The sequence below is a fragment of the Tursiops truncatus genome, chromosome 1, assembly GCF_011762595.2.
Source record: "Tursiops truncatus isolate mTurTru1 chromosome 1, mTurTru1.mat.Y, whole genome shotgun sequence".
In the NCBI taxonomy this organism is placed as follows: Eukaryota; Metazoa; Chordata; class Mammalia; order Artiodactyla; family Delphinidae; genus Tursiops; species Tursiops truncatus.
In genome coordinates, this window is record NC_047034.1 from 34,402,193 (window position 1) to 34,417,179 (window position 14,987).

The 14,987-nt window shown below is 39.8% G+C and overlaps 1 protein-coding gene across 2 annotated transcripts in view; it reads right to left on the reverse strand.

Annotated features, from left to right (window-relative positions):
* Positions 1–14,321, reverse strand: part of NUCKS1 (nuclear casein kinase and cyclin dependent kinase substrate 1) — a 30,848-nt gene extending 16,527 nt beyond the window's left edge. The window contains exon 1 of one of the 2 annotated variants that reach the window (XM_019952679.3): positions 14,083–14,321. In XM_019952679.3, the coding sequence (XP_019808238.1) occupies positions 14,083–14,099 (17 nt within the window). In that variant the 5' untranslated portion in view covers positions 14,100–14,321. The remainder of the gene's footprint in view (positions 1–14,082) is intronic. The other variant, XM_004313160.4, reaches the window with a different exon arrangement.
* Positions 14,322–14,987: the final 666 nt, after the last annotated feature.

The following is a 14,987-nucleotide window of genomic DNA, read 5'->3' on the forward strand; positions in this document are numbered from 1 at the left end:
ATTCTGTTTTTCTTTAGTCTACCAACAATGAATTATCTTCTGACTTTACTGCCTCAATGAGTCAAGATGCAAAACTATAAAATATGTTGTAACTATATTTTGTTATAAGAAACTGAGTTTATATATTAAAGATACCATTCTATTAGTAAAGTTAATTTCAAAAATATTGCTATTAGTTCCACTTACATGAGTTACCTAATCAAATTCATAGAGATAGGAAGAAAAATGGTGGCTGCCAGGGGTGGGGTAGTAGAGGATGGGGAGTCAATGGTATGTACAGTTTCAGTTTTGCAAGAGGAAGAGTTCTGGAAATTGAGTGCCCAAAAATGTGAATGTATTTAACGCTACTGAACTGTACATTTAAAAATGGTTAAAATGGTAAATATGTTATTTTACCACAATTTAAAAAAAAGAATAAAATAAAAATATTTTTTCTTAAAAAAAACCCTATTTGGGGGCCGCTAGTAACCAAATGCTTATCATGTTCCAGGAAATAGGGATTTTTAATGACAGATGCCATGAAAAACAGTATTATGAACACAGTGCAAAGATGACCATTTTCTGCATTACTTAGGATCAAGGAAAATGGGACACGGAACTAGGGAGAAAGGATCCAGAAGAGGGAGTTTTAAATCTTTATCTCTAACAATTATGTACAGGTTCTGAAATCGCGGGCATAATAATTTTAGGTTAGCTGGTGGAATTGCAGCTAAAATACTGGTACAATTTCCGGTATCAATTTCTGATATCAATAGATACATCCTACGAGACTATATAAAGGAGGGTAACCATATGGCAAAGGATCATATGAAGAACTACTGAATAAACTGGGATTTTTAACCTGCAAAAGGGAAAACATGTTAGCTTTGGTGATCAGATTAAATGTGGGTTCAATATAAAGAACTTCCTAACAGTTTACTAATGATATAGTTACTTCCTTAGTCTATCACTAGAAACACTCCAAAAAGGAATTATATAGTACAAGATAAAGAATCTGTTAGTAGGAATCCTGGGTTCTAGAATTTCAAGCAAATCACTTACTTCTCTGGGCCTCAGTTCCTCATCTGTTGGAACTGATGACCTACGTTGCTTGACAGATCTAAAAAGCTGCTCTATAAAATTAAATAAAATTATCAAAGTTTAATGAAAAAGACGACTTTTTCAATTGTAAATGGTCAACTATCCTTTTGCACACCATACATCTTAACATGTACCACTGTACCATTTGTTTTCTTCACTAATCTAAGCTTCTTGAAAGTAACAATCATGTCTTATATCCACATTTCTGGTACAGAACAAGGTAAAAAGTAGGCACTCAAATGTTTTCTGAACTTTTTGCTCTTAGGACCGAATTTTAAGAGCTCTGTTAGAAACCTAATTTTAGAAAATACTCTAGAGGATAATATCCAATCTCCTTAAAGATTTTTAAGATCTCATCTCTTGCCACTTAACAAGCAAGCAACCCCAGGAGGCTTAATTCCACCAATCAGGTTGTTATTTTACCACTTGGTCATGCAGCTCCCTTGCTTAGAATGCTATTCATATCACTCTCACTCATATCAGATATAACCTCACCTCTCAACAACTTTACTCCCTTATTGATACTACATAAACTACTAAATGTCTGTCTTCCCTATTAAATGTGAACATCTTGGGGACAGGGGTTGTCTCTCCTTCATCTGGAACACCAAATTCAAGGAAGGCTTGATGAGTGAATGGACTTGGACTTGGCATCTGCAGAGGATTAGTGTGGGAAAGGGAATCAGTAGAGGGGATGCATGTACCACTGGAGTTTTCAACTTATCAGACATTTAATCCCACTGCCAACGACAAAAGAAAATTTAGTTTTCTCCAAACTGAAAAACTTGTTATTTAAAATCTAAGAGATTTTAAAGGGGAATTCCCTGGAGGTCCAGTTGTCAGGACTCGGCGCTTCCACTGCGGTGGCCTGGTTTAATCCCTGGTTAGGGAACTACGATCCTGCAAGCTGCACAGTGCGGCCAAAAATAAGAAGAAAGATTTAAAAGGCAATTATTTAGTACATTTTTTTCTATCCTAGTTTTCAACACAGGAAAACTACAGAAATGTCACACAGACTATACTGACATTATATAAGTAATTAAATTAAAAAATTTCAAAACTAAATTGAAAGACTACTGCTTCCCTTGAAACACAAAATATTTTAACTTTCAATTATGTGAAAATGGCCAGAATTATCTTACATAATAAATATTATTTATCACAAAAACTAAAACCTGAGTAAAGCAAAATATGAATATAGAAGCACTCTTGCCTTAAGGGTAACTAGTCAAAAAAAAATCCATCTATAAATGCTAAAGAGGGGAAAAGAAAAAATAATTTAAATGAAAGGGGCTTCCCTTGGCGCAGTGGTTGAGAATCTGCCTGCCAATGCAGGGGACACGGGTTCGAGCCCTGGTCTGGGAAGATCCCACATGCCACAGAGCAACTAGGCCCATGAGCCACAACTACTGAGCCTGCGCATCTGGAGCTTGTGCTCCGCAACAAGAGAGGCCACAACAGTGAGAGGCCCGCGCACCGCGATGAAGAGTGGCCCCCGCTTGCCACAACTAGAGAAAGCCCTCAAACAGAAACGAAGACCCAACACAGCCAAAAATAAATAATTTAAATAAAAGATCTATGATAACAAGGGTCATTCACAAAAACTCATTATAATGATTTATAATAATAGTTTGGTTCATTTTTTGCTTTCTAAAGATGCTTATTCAAAACATATTGTTTTCCACTACTTAGAGATTTACCTTATTCAGGGTTGATATACATTTTTGATGAACTTATTCCTATGCAAAGTTGAAATTAAGAAGTCAATATTTAAGTCTAAAGTCATAGGAAGTCCTACCTCTAGCTAAAAACAAAGAAACATTCTCATTTTTATTACTTAAATTAAATGCCAAAGCTAAACCAACTCTTCAGTGTAAAATGAGCATCAAAAACTGGAACTGGGAGGACAACACAAAATTTCAATATAGCATAAAAGTTAAAAACACAGATTTTTAAAACTGGGTTGAAATCCTGGCTCTGCCAGTTACTTGCCCTCACTGAACTTCAGTTTCCTCACCTGTAAAATAGGAATAACAATACCTATCTCTCAAGATTGTTTCGAGGGCCAGGTACACAATTATCCAATAAATAGCAGCCATTATTTCTTGTAAGCACTTACTTGTTCCACCCAGACTACTACTGCAATCTTGAACCCATGTAAATACACAAGTAACACTCTTATTTATTAGAACAGCACAATTAAGCTGCTCCTTTTAAAACCATTGTCTTAAAAAATAAAATAAAATAAAAACGTTATGTCTTAGAGTACTGATTCTAGTGCTATTTAGAAAGATTGTCTTTAAGAGTTTGTTGCTCATTTCATTAAAATGCAATATCAAAATACTCCCCTATTTTTATATTATTTCCAACTTTATGATAAAGTTTTCAGTTGCCATTTAGGCCAGAGAAAGTAGCAACAGTAGCTATTTTAAGTCCACCATTTAAGTTAGATCGATTTCTATCACTCAGATCAACTGGAGTTCCATCTAAGTAAGTCTAAAAGTTTGCACTAGAAAAGAGAACTGTAACCCAGTAAGGAAAACAAATGTTTAAAATAGAAACTATAAGAACACAAAAACTTCAATTAAGGGGCTTTCCTGGTGGCACAGTGGATGAGAATCTGCCTGCCAATGTAGGGGACACAGGTTCGATCCCTGGTCCGGGAAGATCCCACGTGCCACGGAGCAACTAAGCCTGTGCGCCACAACTACTGAAGCCCGTGCACCTAAGAGCCCGTGCTCTGCAACAAGAGAAGCTACCGCAATGAGAAGCCCACACACGCACAACAACGAAGAGTAGCCCCCACTCACTGAAAGCCCGCACGCAGCAATGAAAACCCAACGCAGCCAAAAATAAATAAATAAATAAATAAGTTTAAAAAAAAGAAAAAGAAAAACTTCAATTATGTGCCTGCTCTTTTTAAAAGCTGATATAATCGCTATATTTAGATCCTAAAGGTACCTTGGTCACAAATGAACCAATTCCTGGATGATCACCAGAGGGCTTTGAGATTAAGCCCTTACTTTTGCATCAAAGTGCAAAAATGAAAGGTAAAGTTGGAAGCTAGACAAAGAACACTAAAAAATCCATTTTTGGCACCAAATGTGGATAACTCAAGCAATAGGATCTTTTTTCTTCCATTCTCTTAATCATCAACTTCTTTTTACTAAATACTGGTAAGTCTACCCCCCAAAATGCCTTTTCTTTCTTACAGCAGCAACCATCCAAGACCAAATCAATAATATTCCTGAAATGTGAGGTATGTAAAACTAACATTCTAAAGAATCAAGGATCAACAGTATTTCAGAGATGGAAACGACCACATTTTTTGAGATGATCTCATCTAACCCTTTGAACCTTAAACATGAGAAAACAACTTAAAACCACAAAATTAAGTGCTACTCTTTAACAAACCTGCACATCAATATATGGAGAAACAATTAAGTTCCAGGTGAGGAAGCAGAACTTTAAAATAGAAACCCACATTTAATTATTGACACCCTAAGCTTTGTATTAAAGAACACAAAATCATTTTCTCAAGGCAAATCAGAGAGACTTTTTGACAATTTACTACATTATTTAGCTCAATCAAGCTATCTTCCATTTTTACCCTGAAGAAGTCCTATTGTTCTGACCAATGCAGGGAAGAAGAAACACCTAGCTAATTTTCTAGAATTCAGCAATTTTCTCATTAGGCACTTAAAGTGCACTTGAAATCTAAGTTTTGAGAAACCCAAAATAGCTAACATAGCTCTTTTCACTAATCACCTAAGTGATAAACATCTAGAACAATGTTTCTCAGTCTATTGGTCACAACCCACTATTGGGTCCTGAAATCAATTTACTGATGTATAACCAGCACTTTATTTTCTTGGCTGCGGCTCGCGTGGGATCTTACTTCCTGACCATGGATCGAACCCAGGCCCCTGGTAATGAGGGCACTGAACCCTAACCACTGGACTGCCAGGGAATTCCCTATAACCAGCATTTTAAAAGAAAAAGAAGCAAATAGAAAATATCAGAGAAAATTACACCTAAATAACTGGCAAGTTCCTGAAACTTGTTTCAGGTATTTGTATTCTTGTGTGTAGCAAATTGTAATGCAAAATGTATATCTTATAGGAACTTCATCAAAAAAGTCTGAGCCACTGCTATAGAATAAAATGATTTCCAAAGTAGTTTTTAGTTTCACCTTTACAAAAAACGATTTGTTATTAATCCACGGTCACAAAAGTATAACATCTCTTCCTATTTTAATTCATTGTTTTAAGAAAACCACTTTTTTGGGGCTTCCCTGGTGGTGCAGTGGTTGAGAATCTGCCTGCTAATGCAGGGGACACGGGTTCGAGCCCTGGTCTGGGAAGATCCCACATGCCGCGGAGCAACTAGGCCCGTGAGCCACAACTACTGAGCCTGCGCGTCTGGAGCCCGTGCTCGGCAACTAGAGAGGCCGCGATAGTGAGAGGCCCGCGCACCGCGATGAAGAGTGGCCCCCGCTCGCCGCAACTAGACAAACCCCTCGCACAGAAACGAAGACCCAACACAGCCAAAAATAAATAAATAAATATTAAAAAAAAAAAAAAAAAGAAAACCACTTTTTTTAAACTTAAGCACTCATAACACTTATCAAAGTTTGGTGGCCCGTGGGGGACAGAGGGAAGGGTGATACACCACCAGGTGTATTACAGCTACTGGACCTTAGACAATCTAATCCAATCTTACCCAAAACGTGTTATTCTATCAACAAATGTCCCTGGAAGGGCATGACTGAGAACCTTTCGTGATCTCCCAAGGCAAATAATTCCAAGAAAACCGGATAATGAGACAGTTCTTCTCAGCAAGGTGAAATCTGCCTCTAAAGTCCACTGACCAATTCTGTCTTGTCTAGCTCCTGGGATCACCATGGTCTAAATCTAAACCCTCTTGCATAGAGCAGCCCTTAAAATTTGTGCGACAGTTTCCACTTTTTTCTTCAAGGCTAAATACTAAAGTTTCTGCATATCAAATGTCCTTAAAACTTAGGACATTTACCTCTCTCCATTCTTCTATCCCTCAAGATTCTTCATATGCCAAGTTTTCTCAGGATATAAGAAAATTAGTTCATAGAAGCCGGGATACCTAAACTCAATTCAGGTTAATTTCTCACAGTTGCTTATTTTGAGCTTCACGTTCCTTTTGGCTAAGATATATTGCTTTGACTGCATCTTATATCATTCTGCTTTCTACAATTAAACAGAATTCAAAAACAGTCACAAGATACAAGAAAGCAAAAATTTTGAAGTAAATATTTAAAATCAAGAACATTACAGGAAATAGCTCTTTAAAGTTTTTCAAATGGAAAAAGTAAATTTCTGCACAAAAGGGGAATAAAGGAGTTCTGAATGACGAGCCAGGTATATGTTTGAGATAGCTGTCACAATGCCCTCCTAAATTTATCAACTTGCTAATATTTCAGTCCAGATGAATAAATATGAACTCTTATATGGCACTCCTTATTCCCAAAATACATTCAGTTCCACCATATTCTCTCCATATAGTATACTATTTAAAAGTCACACACAAATTTCTGAGTATAACAAAGTATTGTGTAAATAAAATGGGCTAGGTTTTTCCCAACAGGAAGTTTAGTGCAAAAACTATGCAATTAGGAACAGAGTAAACCTCAAGCAGGTGAGATTAAAGGGGTCTCAGATGAGCACATTACCAAGTAGTCCTGTCTGCAGCAAGAGTCTTGGGACTCTCAGTGAACTCTTCCAATTGTCTTAACCCAACTACCAGGGACAAATCTGTAGCCTGAAAAAGATTTACTGACTCATTACAATAAAGGTGATGGAACATCAGAAGTGTGGAGCATCTCACCAAACAGAGGAAAACTTAAAAAGGATTTGGGGAAGGGTACAATTTAGGTGAAACTTAAATGAAGCAGTGCCTTGATAGGCTCAAAGCACAGCAGACTGTGTGAAAAGGGGTCTACATCAGGTCTAGACAGTGAAGTGGACCTTGGGTCCTATTTCTTGGCAAAGAAGTTTAGGTAGATGTGAATTTTGTGCCCAGCAACCCCTCATTTGAAGCTCTAAAAATGTTAAATCAAGATAGCTCTCCGTGTCAGAAGGAGTTAGCTTTTCCTGACAAAAGTGTGATGTTTCACTCTGATTGATATAATTTCAAATAGCGTAAGTTTCTGACAGTCTGATTTTAGAGAATCTTTTCGTAGCAGGAAAGCAGTAGTCAAAGCAGCATTGTTATAAATCTTGCCAGTTGTAGCATATCTGTGGAAGATAGTCTGTTATCCCAGCCCAATGAATAGCCGGCTGGATTTTTACTTCTCAGTGGAGCTAAGTTTTAGTTTCTCAAGTAATTCATCTTCTGGGCCATTTTATCTTGACACATGAAATCTCCCTGAAGATCACCCTGCTTTGCAGGTAACTGAACAGGTGCACAGTTCAATAAGTAGATAGGCACTAAGAAGCACCTGAAAACATGCTATAGCCAGTTGAAACACTTTGGCAACCTGTGGTCTCTTCACCAAAAATATTTTAAAGACCTATAATTATGGCTATTTAGATACTATTTTAAAATATGGCAATGTAATTCTGTAACAATCAGTTCCACTTCCTAGAACCTAGATAGTAATATTTTTTAAACAAAACACAGGGATGCCCCATTTTGACCAAAGTGGTCATATACTAAATCAAATGTTTTCTCTTATTGACCACAACACCGCAGTCTCTAAGTGCCAAAGGGGCACTATTCACATGGACTATAATGTGGATGTAACACAGATGGTGTCCCAGAGTTACACAGAATGGTGGCCTTTTTATATTTCTGGGGAAAACAGATCAAAAACATAAATAAAATCAATCTCCCTTTCTTTATTCAAAACTACTTTCTCCTTATTAACTAGTCGTATTGCAATGATTTCAAACACTAAAACTCAACCACTTATCTTGGTAACTTTTGTCAAGTTAAATCAACCCCAATTTATTAATCTTAATTTCCTTCTAATTGTAATATACTGACGAGTTTTATAATAGGTGCTGAATCTTTTCAAATGCTATGGTTTTTCTCCTTTGGTCTTTTAATATGAATCAGTGACAGATTTTAAGTTTTATTCCCGGCACAAATGCTACTTGATCATATGTATTTTTAATACATACTGGATTCAGTTAGCTAATACTGTTTGGCATTCTTGCATCTATACATGTACGTAAAATGAGCCCATTAATTTTCTGTGGTGTCCTTTAGGTGGCTTTGGAATCTGTTCACTTACTTTGGTCAGGGGGAAATGTCCCTGATTATGTATACACTTAAATGCCACTTATCTAACATTCATGTTTCCTCCCACTTTTAAAGCCTCACACTACTTCAGTGCTTTTTCCTCTACGTTCAGGTGTCTTTTCCTTTAATTAACCCCTTCTCATATTCTTATTCCTTCGAAAAAATTTTCGTTTCCTCCACCCACCCCGCCCCTCCCCCGCTCACTTTAAAGTTGGTCTTCCCCACCAAAGTCCTGCTATGAACCATAACCCCCAAATGTGCTACTACCACAAGAAAGAGTTAACACCCCGTGGCAGTGTCTGATTGGAAAGACCACACTGGCCACAACTTCTATTTGAATTCCTGCTTCCTTTTTAATGGTTAGGTGAACTGGATCAGTTACTTAATTTAAGCCTCAGCCCTCTCACATATGAAACAAGGGATAATATATACCTTGCTCAGAGTTGTTCAAGATTTTGAAAAACATGAGGAGTATCCGGCAGAATTGACACAAAAAGTGTTGCTCATTAAGTGATGGCTCTATTGAGTTTCGAGTAATTTTATTTTTTCTAAAATTGAAGGTTGAGAAAGGAACTGTGCTGTTAAAGGTCTAGTCTTCTTATCTACAATTTAGAAATTCAAAAAGTTCTGACAACCAAGTCTTTTCATAATTTATATGGTGGTAAACATATGTGGGGCAAACAAGAGGGGCTTTTTAGGATTTTCTTTTAGTGTGAAAATTCCTAGGTTTTACCACAGAGATTAATGTGTTTGATTATAGGAGCACTACCCCAGACCTGGTGATGGTACATTATATATACAGTATAGGCGCCCTGTTATCTTTTAAATTTTTTTTTTTAATGGTACACGGGCCTCTCACTGTTGTGGCCTCTCCCGTTTCTGAGCACAGCCTCCGGACGCGCAGGCTCAGGGGCCATGGCTCACGGGCCTAGCCGCTCCGCTGCATGTGGGATCTTCCCGGACCGGGGCATGACCGTGTCCCCTGCATCGGCAGGCGGACTCTCAACCACTGCGCCACCAGGGAAGCCCCATTTTTTAAATTTTTGAAAAAATTTGAACTTCTGAACACATATAGTCCCCAATGGTTTCAAACTAAGGATTGTGAACCTGTAAAACATTCTACGTGAATCAAATGTATGTAATAAATGTAAATCTAATGGAGAGTTAAATAGGTAAGACTCATGCAGTCTAAATCCAGCTTTACTGTCATTTCTACGCCTTAGCTCCTAGACTTAAAAGTCATCAGTAGTAAATTGAAGGAACTGGACTTAATCTCAGTTCTAGTTAAAAAAAAAATGCTTTTAATTAAAACTTATTCTGAGAATTGTTTTGAAGAGTAAGTTGAAAAAACTGCTATTTAAAATATTTTGGCCATATATTTCCCCTCAAGTATTTTCTACATAGAGCTTAAAAACCAGTGCATACAGAATGCACTCACCATTATTTGGAGATTACAAAATAAAATAGCATTTGACCATCTTCATGCCAAACACTAGGAAGGGAAGAGTGTTACCACAGAAAGAATGCCAGCATTGTATTCAGAAAATCTAGGTTCAAATCTTGGCTGTTTCACAGTTCTGTGACCTTGAGTAACATATTATTTAAGCTTATTTCATCATCTACTATATGGGAATTTTAAAAAAATCCTCTATTACAGGGTTGTAATAAGGATAAAACAAGATAAAGTGAAATCCTCTGTACCTGACTCTGCACTTACTCTTAGTAAATGTTTATTTGGTAATTACTCCAAAAAAAAAAAAATCAAACTTTAAAGTCTTTTTTTTTTTTTGGCATTTTATTTATTTTTTGGCCTCGCCGCACACTGGATCTTAGTTTCCCAACCAGGGATTGAACCCTGGGCCCCGGCAGTGAAAGTGCTGAGTCCTAAACACTGGTCCGCCAGGGAATTCCCAACATTGTCTTCTTGTAATTTTCAGATTAAAGACATATATGTTGGGAAATGTTGAATACTTAAGTGTTGTTATAAAATTAACTCCCCCATTATTCAGGCTTTCCAAGTTATTATGCGAGATATCTTTGAAGGTAAAGTCTACAGAAGAGTTTATGTCTTTTTAGAAGAAAGTGACATGAAAGTAATAATAAATGTACAGATCAAAGGTTAATAAAATCACACTTCTTTCACACACAAACACACACACGACCTGGACATAGAGAATAAGATCAGATACAAGGAACCAGGCTCATCTAAAACCACATTTACTAGTATACTAAACTCTTAAGTGTCTTCCTGTGTATCATTAATTCCAAGCTACCTTGAATTTTCAGGTTTCCAAGTTTTTCCCTTTAACCGAGGGCTTTTTGAAACTAATTTTCTGGTAAGAGAAAATATCAATTTTTTTTCAGAAATCCACACACATTCCAACCGAATTCTCTTTGAAAAGAAAGCAATCTGGAATCTTGGGGAAGCTGATTCTCAACATAAATAAAAAATGACCAAAAAAATTTTTTATCAATCTGTAAAAGCCTATGCTTTCACATCTAAACTTTCAATGTTAAAGGTTCCTTGCAGTCTCAAGTACTAAACAAAAGAAGACAAGACATCAGGTACACTTACATTATAAAGAAAGGAGCAAACAGACTGATCTGAGTGATTTGGACCATTTTCAATAAGGGAGGAAGATCTCTGAAGAATATACGAAGGTAAATTTCAAAAAACCTGGTTTTTAGGCTGGGCAAGTTAGTAAATCTCTGAGCTTTCTTTCAAAAGTAACAGCATTTTCTTCCCTACCTCACAAGGGTAAGAGTCATGAAAGCATTTTGAAAAGTTAAAAGTGCCATACACTAAAATAACATCAACACTTATCTGGTAGAAGAAACAAGCGATTATGTGGAAAGGGGGGAGGATGAGGATAAGCAGGGCTGTAAATTAAGAATCTAGGTTCTAGGCCCAATCTTGGCATCTACTAGTGTGTGATGCAAGGCACTTCACTTGTCCAGGTCCCCACATTAAGTCACTCGTAAAATGAATTTGCCTAATTTTTTTTCTGGCTCTAAGACTGCAATTTTACGCTATAAATTTGAATCCAAGGCCTAAAATATTTCAGCTCTCATTTATATATGAGTCAGATACTGTAAAAGGTGAAAGCAATACAGTGTGAACAAAACTACTTAGATAAGTGTTGCACACGTCTACGGAAAACCCTGCTGTAGCCGGTCAGTTCATCATTCCATTCATTTGGAAACTGGTGTCAAGCAGCCATTAGTACATTTCTAAATCTTCCTTAAATGCTTAGGTTAATATTAAAATGAAAATAATAGTCACAGTAAAAAATGAAAAGCAGAAAATCCTCAAAATTATATACAGGCCTAAGGGCAGAAACATATCCCAAAAGAAGCTGCAGGGACACATTTTCCAACACATGCTTTTCTTGTTTTTGGTTTGTTTTTCAACAAGGTTGATCATTCTGATATTGGGTCAACATCTATTTTTTTTTGTTACATTCCCTCAAGTACACAGACTCTTCAATTACAAAAGCACTTCCCTAAGGCAGAACTTTTTTTAATTGCAAAATTTAACAAACCACCAAAGTCAAGTTTAATTATTTCTGCTTTATTATTTGTCAAGAGTATGTTAAAGGCTTTCAAAAAAGTTACAAAGAGACTTCTTCACTAAAATATATAATCAAAAACCAAGTTGCTTTAAAATTAATAACTTGAAAGTGACCCAAAAATGCCCACAATATATTAACTCCATTCTTCAATTAGGGGCAAATACACAGTTAAAATTACTTTTAACAGACTGAGCAAGAAAAAAGTTGTGCACAAATCCCAATGCCTTCAAAAAACTGATTAGAACGTGCTTAATATATTTACTCCTACCCGGTGACATTAAAAATCCAAGTTTTGAAGAAAAAGAAGTTCTGTTCGTGTTCCAGCGTCTAAATTTGGGAGCACAAACTCAGGCAAATGAGTAAAATTACAACAATAAAATTAAAAGTCATCAAAACCTAGTGAACTGCAGTTAAAAGGTAAAGAAAAGTAATAGTCCAACTTCACCACACAGTAATTTACTCCCAGAAGACAGAAGATCCAATCCAGATGAAACAAATCTTTATTATGATATTGTCTATTTCTCCTGATCCTAAAGAAAATACATAAACTGATGGGATACACTGGTCATTTATTCATAAACTGATGGGATACACTGGTCATTTATTATGCCAAAAAAAGTATGCAAACTATAATTTGCAATATCTATTCAGACTCCGTGCCAAAAAGTAGGCAAAACTCTTCCCGGTGGCGATGGTGAGTTATCGGAGATGTGGGTTTAAATTAGGCAGAAAAGCTGTCAGGTAGTTAGTTAGCACTCTCCTCACGCCCACCCCGAGCGTAGGAGCATGCAGCCCCATACCCCCACCAGCCGGAGACTGCTGTTCTAGTCTGCAGACAGAACGGTGTAGCACAAAACCCTTTCCGGGGTTCCAAACCTCCCTTTAGAGCTCTAGCTCAAAATACTTCCGTTCGTCACAACTTGGAATGAAGAAGGGGAAGCAACAACTATTAAAAACATTTAGAAACTAAACCTATTTATCCACAAAGCACTATGCAAAGCAGCCAATTCCTTACATTGAAAGCGCCAAGGACATTATATTAAAAGTAATATTTATTTGCAACAGCTCTCCTTCGTAAGGCCTCAACAGATTGGATTAAGCCACACCCCTCCATAAATGGCACATTCCATACGATAGCCGGGAGGACGGCCAAGGGCGATTCCACCGTCCGCTGGGGAACAGCAAACTTGTTGAAATTCTCAGAATAAAGTCTAACGATTAACCGAATCTAGCCCGTTTATTATTAAAGTTATTCGAGGTAAAGATAAGATTACAAAAACATCCGAGACGTGTACGCCGAGGAAGAGAGGTAGCGGGAACGAGAACCACACGGGATTTAGGTCGTGCAGTTAACCCACACCTCCCTGAGTAGGGACATTTCCGAGGAAGGACATTTCTAGTCGGAGGCAAAGACCGAACTCGAGGCGGGGGAGCGGGGGTTAACCAGCTCAAAACTCCGAGTTGGGGGGGACACAGCAGTCATTTTCCAGGGCCTAGTCCCGAACTCTCTCGGCTGCAGAGGGAAAAAGAACGCGTCCCGCCCACGCCCGGCCTGATCCGAGAGGCGGGGCTCTGCAGCGACCCGGAGGACGGAGGCGGGGCCCGGCGGCAGAGCTGCCCCTCCTGCTTTGCATGGAACACCCCCGTCCGCTAGAGAAAAAGGGCTGAGTCCCCCCCACCCCCACGCAAGCCGAGGGGGGAAGGGACAATACGGCGTCTCCACCACCCCCCCCATTAAGGTGGGGTCCGAGACCCAGTCCGCTGGTCCCCGCGGCCGGCTCCAAGGGGCCGGGCCGGAGGAGGTGGGGCCTGGGTGGGGGCCTGACTTCACACCCCTCCCCCTCCGACCGACGGAGGTTCAGGGAACACCCCGCCCGCTCCAGTGCGGCGAGTGGGGGAGGCAGCAAAGCAGCCCAGAGCCCTGCAACGGCGCGGGGCGGGGAGGAGCGCGCGCATGGGCGCGCGGCCGCTACCCCCACGCAGCCCCGCGGGCCAGCAAGGCCCCCTACGCTCAAGGGCGCGCGCGGGCCCCGAAAAGGAGGAGACCGCGCGTGGCACAGGAGAGGGCCGACTCTAGGCTTCTGTCCCCCACTCCTTCACCACTCACCCCAACCCCCTCCAACCCGTTCCAGGCCTCGGACTCCGCACTGACCTGACAGGCCGAGACATGTTCGCTGTCGAAACAGGACCGAGTCGAGAAGCCAAAGACCAGGACCCCCCCCACCCCGCGCGCTCGGCGCCCCACCCCCCCCAACTTCGGCCGAGGGGGCCGCTGCCGCCGAACCCCGAGCTGCTGGCTTCTCAAACTCCGCCGCTCCTTGGTTCAGGGCCCCTTAATCAGACGAGCCCCCCGCTCCCCTGTCTCTTCAAAATGGATGAATCAAACCAGCCGAAAATGCGCCAAAGCCGCCGTACAACCAAAGCCACTAGGGCCTGTGGGCTCCGCCCCAACACGACCGGTCATTGGCGGCTTCTGCCAGATGCGCAGAGCTCATTCGTCCGTTTGAATCATCACGTCTCCCAGGTTCCGCCCCACTCACTGATAGGCTCCGCCTCCTCCGTGAGGTCCTGTTAGTCAAGGTGCTCTGAGAGCGCACGGCCGCAAAACAAAAATGGTCGCTTTTCGGCCCGCCCCCTGGTTTCCACTCCAGAGTTGCAGATTCGTCTTGGCTTGAGTCTTAGGATGACTAGGAAAAAAGATTTATTAAGAGTTTCATATCATTTAATGTTAGCTTAATGCTGTATCATTTCGCCTGCCTTGATCATCTAGAAACTCCACTGATAGCAAAACCCGTGGGATAGGCAGCTGATTCGTCAGCAAGGGGCTGCTTCTGAATTGGAGGGAAATTCCGTAGGTTCAAAAATTTTGACCTTAAACCCACAAGCCCCTTCTCCTTGCTTAAGCATTAGACCTCAGGAGCCCAACCGCTGCTGGAGCAGGGAGGCAGGATCACAGGCAAGGAATAATTTAACCACCAATTTCCATTCTCCATTCTGGACCTTGAGATCACTTCAGGGTCATTGAAGTCCCAGACATGGACCTTCGGGGCCTAATGA